Source organism: Camelina sativa, chromosome 12 (assembly GCF_030686135.1).
Source record: "Camelina sativa cultivar CO46 ecotype springtype chromosome 12, ASM3068613v1".
In the NCBI taxonomy this organism is placed as follows: Eukaryota; Viridiplantae; Streptophyta; class Magnoliopsida; order Brassicales; family Brassicaceae; genus Camelina; species Camelina sativa.
This window is the reverse complement of record NC_141891.1, coordinates 36,172,334-36,181,325: the sequence shown is the minus strand read 5'-3', so window position 1 is coordinate 36,181,325 and position 8,992 is coordinate 36,172,334. Positions and strand designations below refer to the sequence as shown.

The 8,992-nt window shown below is 39.1% G+C and overlaps 1 protein-coding gene across 1 annotated transcript; it reads left to right on the top strand.

Annotated features, from left to right (window-relative positions):
• The first annotated feature begins 7,649 nt into the window (after nt 1–7,649).
• Nucleotides 7,650–8,242, top strand: LOC147933166 (uncharacterized). The gene is made up of 2 exons (XM_087477321.1): nt 7,650–7,981; nt 8,029–8,242. Exons 1-2 carry the CDS (start codon nt 7,650–7,652, stop codon nt 8,240–8,242), a joined length of 546 nt encoding a protein of 181 aa, XP_087333447.1.
• The last annotated feature ends 750 nt before the right edge of the window (nt 8,243–8,992 follow it).

Below are 8,992 nucleotides of genomic sequence, written 5' to 3'. Positions count from 1 at the left end.
GAGGAGACATCGCTCCAGCCGATGCCCTAGCAGCACTCGCTTTGACATCAGATCCCGACCTTTGACGGATCATCCCAGTGGAAAGCATCGACACGCCAAGCATCAAAGAAGTTCAAGCAGAAACCTGCCTCGCCGTTCATCTGCCAAACGAAATTAGAACCACCTGGAAAACAACAACTTGGAGACGGTAGTTCGAGCCTCCTTTGGACGACAACAAGACGGATTGGCAAGTCGAGATTCGCGCATAGCTCGCTGACAGAGACGTACTAATAGATAAATGAGCCAAACAACGATTGAAAACGAAGGCTGCCCACTATACCTTGATGATAGAGCACTTACTTCGATGGACCGCATCAGACTATGTTTCAAGAAGCACGGCCATTACTGGCCGACAATGATACCTGATTGTGAGAAGTTTGTAGCCAAATGCAAGAAGTGCCAACGCCGTGCCCCCATCATTCACCAGCCGACTGAGCTAATATGAGCCAGCATAGCTCCATATCCTTTCATGCGCTGGGCAATGGACATTATCGGCCTGTTACCCGCTTCAAGACAAAAACGTTATATTCTCGTCCTCACCGACTATTTCACCAAGTGGGTCGAGGCCGAGTCCTACGCCAATATCAAAGCCAAAGACGTCCAGCTCTTTATATGGAAGTATATCATCTGCCGTCACGGCCTGCCTTACGAAATAGTCACTGATAATGGCTCGCAGTTCATCTCCTTACAATTCAAAGACTTCTGCGCGCAGTGGAGGATCAAATTAAGGAAGTCAGCGCCGAGATATCCGCAAGGAAACAGGCAGGCCAAAGCAACGAACAAAACTATACTTGACGGTCTGAAGAAAAGGTTAGACGCAAGAAAGGGTGCTTGGCCCGACGAGCTCGACTTTGTGTGATTTCACAAAGATACCTTTGTGTGATCATAACCATGAGTGAGTAGATCTTTTAGAACTTTGGGCTTGGTAGATTAGGGAGATAGATGATTGATCTTTGATATCTAGGGCTTTTTTTATGTATTTCCTATCTTGATTAGTGATAATAATGCTAGATAGCCTTGATCAAGCTTGAATCTAGACATTAGGATTTCCATGCCCACAAGATGTTTGATGAAATTCCTGAACCAAATTAATCAAGAGCTTTGCATTCCTAGCCAATGTAAATTGATGATTAGGGTGCTCAGTGGTATTTAGACTTGATATTAATGCATGCTTACCTTGTGATTACCTTTGGAAATTGTCGATTATCACTTGATTAGCATAGAATCTCTATCATGGAAATGATTTGATTTGCATAAGTGTTCTTAGCCATAGGATTGTTCTTGATTGTTGCTTAGACATCTAGGATTGATTAGCTATCTCCCAAGTCAATTACCTTGCCCAAGGTTCATTTGTTTAATCCTGATTTAAAGCTTGTTGCTAGTTGTGTTCTGTTTCTTTGAGTTTGTTTTGTTTGAATTGTTCTGTTTTCTTACTTTTAATTAGTTTGTTAGATAGAATTGTGACAAAAGAACATTTTCCTGTTTAAGAATAGATTAAGAATCTTGTGTATTCTTAGTGTTTTGGTTAATGCAAATTGTGGATTGATAATAATTGATACAGAAAAATACTACATCACATGCCGTTTGGTTTAGCTAATGCGCCTAGCACTTTCATGAGGTTGATGAATCATGTCCTTAGGAAGCATATTGATGTATTTGTTGTGGTTTATTTTGATGACATCTTGGATTACAGTAAGAACTTAGAAGATCATGTCATGCATCTTAAACTTGTTTTGGAATTGCTTCGCAAGGAAAAACTTTATGCAAACTTTAAGAAGTGCACCTTTTGCACAGATAATCTTGTTTTCCTAGGCTTTGTTGTGAGTGCAGATGGAATCAAAGTTGATGAGGAAAAAGTCAAGGTAATCAAAGATTGGCCAAGTCCTACAAATGTGAGCGAGGTGAGGAGCTTTCACGGCTTAGCAGGATTCTACCGACGGTTCATCAAGGATTTCAGCACCATTGCCGCACCACTTACGGAAGTCATCAAGAAGGACGTTGGTTTCAAATGGGACGCTGCACAAGAAAATGACTTCCAGGCCTTGAAAGAGAAGCTTACTCATTCCCCTGTTTTAATTCTTCCAAATTTTATGAAACTTTTGAGATTGAGTCTGATGCCTCATGCATAGGTATTGGAGCTGTTTTGATGCAGGATCATATGCCCGTAGCATTCTTCAGTGAGAAGCTAGGAGGAGCTACACTCAATTATCCGACCTAGGACAAAGAGCTTTACGCTTTGGTCCGAGCACTACAAACGTGGCAACACTATCTATGGCCGAAGGAGTTTGTCATTCATACTGACCACAAGTCTCTTAAACATTTAAAGGGTCAACAAAAGCTCAATAAACGTCATGCGCGGTGGGTCGAATTCATTGAAACATTCCCATATGTGATCAAGTACAAAAAAGGTAAAGATAATGTTTTAGCCGACGCATTATCTCGCTGGATAAAAGATTTGCTTACTTCTTTGGATGCAAAATTGCTAGGTTTTGAGCAGATAAAAGATTTATATGCCAATGATTCGGATTTTAGCAAAATATTTCAATCTTGTGAGAAGTTTGCCTTTGGGAAATATTATCGCCATGAGGGTTATTTATTCTTTGAAAATAGACTTTGTGTGCCTCACTCTTCTTTGAGAGAATTGTTTCTAAGGGAAGCTCATGGTGGTGGTTTAATGGGTCACTTTGGAGTTGCTAAGACCTATAAGGTGATGCAAGAACATTTCCACTGGCCGCACATGAAAAGAGATGTTGAACGACTTTGGGAACGGTGTGCGACTTGTAAACAAGCTAAGGCTAAGGTTCAATCCCACGGTTTGTATACCTTTTTACCTATTCCTTTGCATCCTTGGACTAATATATCTATGGATTTTGTGGTTGGATTGCCTAGGACTAGGGCTGGTAAGGATTCTATTTTTGTGGTGGTTGATTGCTTTTCTAAAATGGCACATTTCATTCCATGTCATAAATCTGATGATGCATCTCATGTTGTTAGTTTATTCTTTAGGGAAGTTGTTTGTTTGCATGGCATACCTAAGACCATAGTTTCTGATCGTGACACTAAGTTCCTTAGTTATTTTTGGCAAACTTTGTGGTCTAAGTTAGGAACTAGATTGCTTTTCTCTACTACATGTCATCCGCAAACTGATGGTCAAATTGAAGTTGTCAATAGAACCTTTTCTACTTTGTTGCGTGTGCTTATTAAGAAGAACCTGACGACTTGGGAATATTTATTGCCGCATGTTGAATTTTCTTATAATCATTCTATGCATTCTGCAACTAAGTTTTCTCCATTTGAAATCGTTTAAGGGTTCAATCACTTCTCCTTTGGATCTAATGCCTTTACCTTTGAGTGTGAGATCAAGTCTTGATGGCAAGAAAAAGGCCGATTTAGTTAAACAGGTTCACAAAAAGGCTAAGGAGAATCTTGAGGCCCGGACGAAGCTGTATGAAAAGTATGCGAACAAAGGGCGTAGAGAAGTCATCTTCAATGAGGGTGATTAAGTGTGGGTTCATCTTAGGAAGGAGCATTTCCCGGAGGAGCGAGCATCCAAACTAATGCCAAGGATTGATGGACCATTCACAGTGCTCAAACGAATCAACAACAATGCCTACCAACTCGACCTCCAAGGTACGTATAAAGTTATTGGCAGTTTCAATGTTTCTGATCTTCTTCCTTATTGTGCAGATAATTCGGATTTGAAGTCAAATCCTTTTCAAGTGGGAGAGGATGATGAGACCATGGAAAGCTCGACCAAAGAACATGGACATGAGGATCAGCATAAACCAGAGGAAGCATTGGAGGAGCAGCTTGTACGAGCGGAAGCATTGGAGGAAGCGTTGATCGTCCCGGCAGGTCCTATAACAAGGTCTAAATCGAAGACGTTCAACCAAGCTGTCAATGGACTAATCAAGGAGCTGGAAAAGAAGCAGTAAGATGCGGTTCAAACCATTTGGACGTTACTCACAGCTCAAGGTGCTCGGTAAAGGGTAAAGTGTTGCTTTGGTGCTGTTTTTCCCTTGGTCAAGTTTTGTCCCATTGGGTTTTTGATAGACAGGTTTTCACCCAGGGTATCAGTTCCCTATGCAGTTGTAGTACAAAGGGTTATCAGTCCAAATGGTTGTTAATTGCTAGCAGGAAGGATATGATCAGAACATTACAAGTCAAGCCAAGCAGATAGGGTTTTGATCTAACAATCCAAAAATAAATGAAAGACAAGAATATAAACAAAAAAACCACACGACCTAAGCACTCAATGCAAGCAATCGAGTACAGGATCGTGTGGGGTGATCGACTAAGCAAATGGGATATGAACAGCTCGAGGTATTACTCGATACAGGATATCATGTACCTGATCGGGTAAGTGATCGAGTGATGAATGAAAATGAAAACAATTCAAATATGAAAGCTTCTAAGGATGGGGTAATCGAATCCTAAGTATCCTTGACCAGTACAGATGCCTTACATGCCTCATGCAAATATTTCCTAGACAATGAATCTCTAAAACTTTGTTACCACACTCTCGCACTAGCAACAATCAACCTTGATCACTTCCCTACCCAATTCTCATTGGAGAAACATGACCAAGCATGCATTAAGATCTGATTCATTATTGTAAGTAAACCCTAACTCATCTATTCTCTTACTCAGAGCGAGTGAACCTCTAGCATTGGTTAATTCAAGCATCTCATCTACACCTCTCGGTGGTAAAACACCCTAGATCTAATCTCAACCTCTCGTTCTGTTGACGGCATTAAGAACACCAACCTAGAAGGAAATCTATCAAACATATACAATCAAACTAAGGCATCCTAACCGATCAAGAACACAAAATCATCTATCCCATCCCTAGAAACTTTACTACACCACTCGGCCATAATAACAAGAAACAAAACAACAAATAAGAATGAAAATTGCATTATAATAAACGGTAGAGTAGAGTAGAAAGAATACAGGATAGAAATCTCAGAAAAACGATAAAAGTTATGAAATAAAATGTAAAAACAAAAGGAAAAGTGTTTGAGTCGCTCAGTTCTCTCACAGAAGCTCTCGCTCTCTGGTTTGAGGGTCTGCGGCGTGCTCATTTGCGAGCTAGGAGAGGAGGGGTTTATATATGGAAACTCCTTTGACCTACTTTCCCATACCTGCCCGATGGTCTACTCGACGGGGTACACGAGGATGAGATCGGGTTACACCTAGGATAGATCTTCGGGTGTTCTTCTTGTTCTTTGATCTTCCTCGATCGTGTTGGGATTCGGACTTGTTCTTCCAGCTCGATGGCTCCTTCGGCTACAAGCTCGGGTTTGTCATTGTTTTCCCCCATTTTAGGCTCTTTAGCACTTGTTTTCATCCAAAACATGCAAATGCAAAAATGCAACACCCTAAATGGTCTAAAAGTGATAGAGAACATCTCTTTCACATTCAATTAAGTGTTTGGCAAATTCTTGCAAATGGAAGGTGAATCAAGCTCAATCGGTTTAAAGGGTAAGGCTTTTTAGTAAGGTGGTTTCAAACAAATTCTTTGGGTGGTTTTCTCTCAAAAGAAGGAATGCTAGACAGTTGTGAAAACTATCTAAGACTGAGAATAATTTGGGCATACAAAGCTTAACTCTTGATGATCTACCCTTTTCTCATTCACTTTCTCTTTTTTTTTTTTTTTTTTAAACCCCCCTAGAATTAAACTACCCACATCCTTGATTTTAACTCCCCCTTTCTTTTTACTCCCTAAGGTTTAAACTTCTAGCTCTCTCTCTCTCTTTTTTTTTCTTTCTTTGCTAAACTCCTAATATATATATATATATATATATATATATATACATATTATATATATATATATATACATAAATTTAGGAGACTATAGCAAGATCTTTTCTCTTTTTTTTTTACTTAGAGACTTAGAGCTAATTGATTCTAACCTTAGAGAGTTTTTTTTTTATTCCACAACCCAACCCCAAATAAACATACTAACCACCTATCTTTCAAGACCGAATCTATTAGCTAGTTCAAATTCTAACTTAGCTAAATCAAGAGGCAGTTCTTTGTCGTTCTCAATACTCTCAAGGTTTCACAACCTATAGCACAATGAAAGAGGCCTCACTCAACAATTCACAACATGGTTTGAAAGAAAGGTTTGGGTTCATGGGTAGGACAAACAAATCGGGTTAAACGAAAAGATTGGTAAAAATGGAGTGCTAACCCGAGTTTAGAGTTACCATGAGCAAGTATTCAAGTTCCATAAGCAAGACAATTAAAGTTCTGTTATAAACCACTTAAGGATGGACTCCATAACCAAGCCTATACACGAAGCCCATCGGCTAGAAGCAAAGGCCCATTGGCCATGAGCATTAGACTAGGTCGGTTTAGCATTATGTATTTCCTATTCTGTTTTGGACTAAGTCCTATACTATATATATGTAACCTCAACTCATTCATGAATAATAAGAATAAGAGATTCTAGACTTTGAATCCTCTTGTTTTACAACACGTTATCAGCACGAAGCCCTAAAACCACTGAGAAAACCTAAACCCTAAACCGCTGCCGCCTCCATCCTTTGTTCGTTCAAAACTCTCGGCGATCGGTCCTTGTTCGGGTTCTGTTTGTGATCCATTCCTGCTCGTGTCGTGATCTGTTCCTGCTTGTGTCGTGATTGGTTCCTGCTCGTGTTCTGTTCGATTCCTGTCCGAGGTTTGTGATCGAGAGAGAGGTACAACCGAGGTCTTTTAGCTCCTGGTTCATATCCAGTCAGACCCTAATTGGTGAAAGGTAAATAAGATCAAAACTCTCTTATAATCTATGAATCGAACTTGATCTATTAAAGTTATTGGAACCTTAAAATCTACAAGCAAACAAACCAACTAGCAAAAGCTTAAAATCCCTAAACTTTAAAAACTTTAAAATCAGATTATATGATGTTTAGGGTTGCTAGATTGATTGCAAATTGAACCTATTAATCATGATTAAAATTCGGTTGGTTGTTATTGCTTGATTATTTCATGTATTGCATACATCATTAAGATTAAAAAATGTGAATCGATTGTAGCATAAATTATTTCTGTAAATTTTCGGCTACATGAAAAATAAACTCGAGCACATAGACTTGTTCTTAGGTTGTTAAAATTGTTAGGATAACTTCCAAATAAATCTTAGTAATTATCCTAAAACTTAAGAAAACATTAATTTGTTTGAATCCGATTGTTCTTAGAATTATTTGTTAAATTTCTAGAAACTAAAACTTGAAATATCGGAATTGTTCGAAGATTAAAACATAGATTAGGATAACTTCTAAATTAATTCAAGTAGTTATCTAAAAGCCTAGAAAAATATTTACTAAAATCCTAATTGGAAAAGGAAAACTTAAGAAAAGGAGATTCTATCTAGTAAAAGGAAATTGTTGCATGCTAGTACCTATCTAGGTTTGCTGTCTTGCATGCCTGAATTAAACCACAAAATTTGAGTAAAAATGTTGGGCATGTTTCGATTTCATTACCGCATGACCCTATGGGTTTGGCATGTTTCGGTCTCATTACCGCATGTCCTATTAAGTGATTGCATGGATCGGTCTCATAATACCGCATGCTAATGAAAGGCTGTTTATTTTTGTATTATGCAGATGGCAAGACTAAACAATCTAGACTATGCTGCCTTGAATGCTTCTGGAGACAATTACTTGCAATGGGCATTAGATACTAAGATCCATCTGAAATCAAAGGATTTGTTTGAATGCATTAAAGAATATTTTGACTGTTCTGACAAGCAAAAGTACAAGGCCATTATGCATATGCGCCATCACCTTGCTGAGAGTCTCAAGACTCAGTACCTCACCATAGTAGATCCTCTTGACCTTTGGACAGAGCTGAAACGCAGATACGGACACCAACAGACGGTGCTCCTACCAAAGGCTCAATTTGATTGGAAAAACCTAAGATCCAGGACTACAAATCTGTGGATGAGTATAACTCAGAGCTTTTTAGGATTTTCTCACTCCTTAGGTTGTGTGGTACTGAGGTGACCAAGAAAGAGCTGCTAGAGAAGACATTGTCTACTTTTAGCACTAACAACATACTGCTTCAGCAACAGTATCGTGAAAAGGGTTTTGAAACCTATGGGGACCTAATCTCGTGTTTGCTGCTAGCTGAGCAGAACAATGAGCTGTTGATGATTAATAGTGCTATGAGACCTCCTTGTACAGCCCCATTACCATAAGCATACAAGGTAGATATGGAAAAGAAAAATCCTAAAGAGCCTAAGGAAGCTAAAGAGCCCAAGGAGACCAACTATGTCTATAAAGATAAGCACCATGGCCGTGGCCGTGGTGGAAGAGGACGTGGTGGTCGTGGACAGTACCATGGAAGCAAATTTGAAGGTTATGGCCGTGGAGGTCGTGGCCGTGGTGGTAGAGGCCGTGGGTTTTTTAAACCACAACAAAAGGCTAAGTCGGTTTGTCACCGATGTGGTTTGTCTAACCATTGGGCCAAGGTGTGCAGAGCTCCTAAGCATTTCATTGACCTCTATCAAGAGAGTTTGAAGAAAAACCCAGAAGCTAACTATGTGCATCTCGATGGTGAAGGTGACTTTGACCATGAGAATGATGATTCACTAGCCTATGAGACTTCTGATTGCTTTAAGGAAGATAACTAGTTTTAATTATGGTTTTGGTTTAATTTCTATGCTTTTATGCTTTAATTTCGGTTTATGTATTGGATAATTGTTTTGGTTTAAATTCAAAGATTCTATTTTATATAATTGTGTTATTAAAATTAAAACATAAATTATTGTCCTATATAGAAATGGCTGAGGACATGAGTGTACCTGTGGTGGATAGTGGATCCAGCCACACAATTTTGAAGGACAAAAGATATTTTATTAATCTCACAATGAAAAATGCCAATGTTAGTACAATTGCGAGTATAGCAAGCTTAATAGAAGGCTACGGCCAAGCTCACATATTATTAC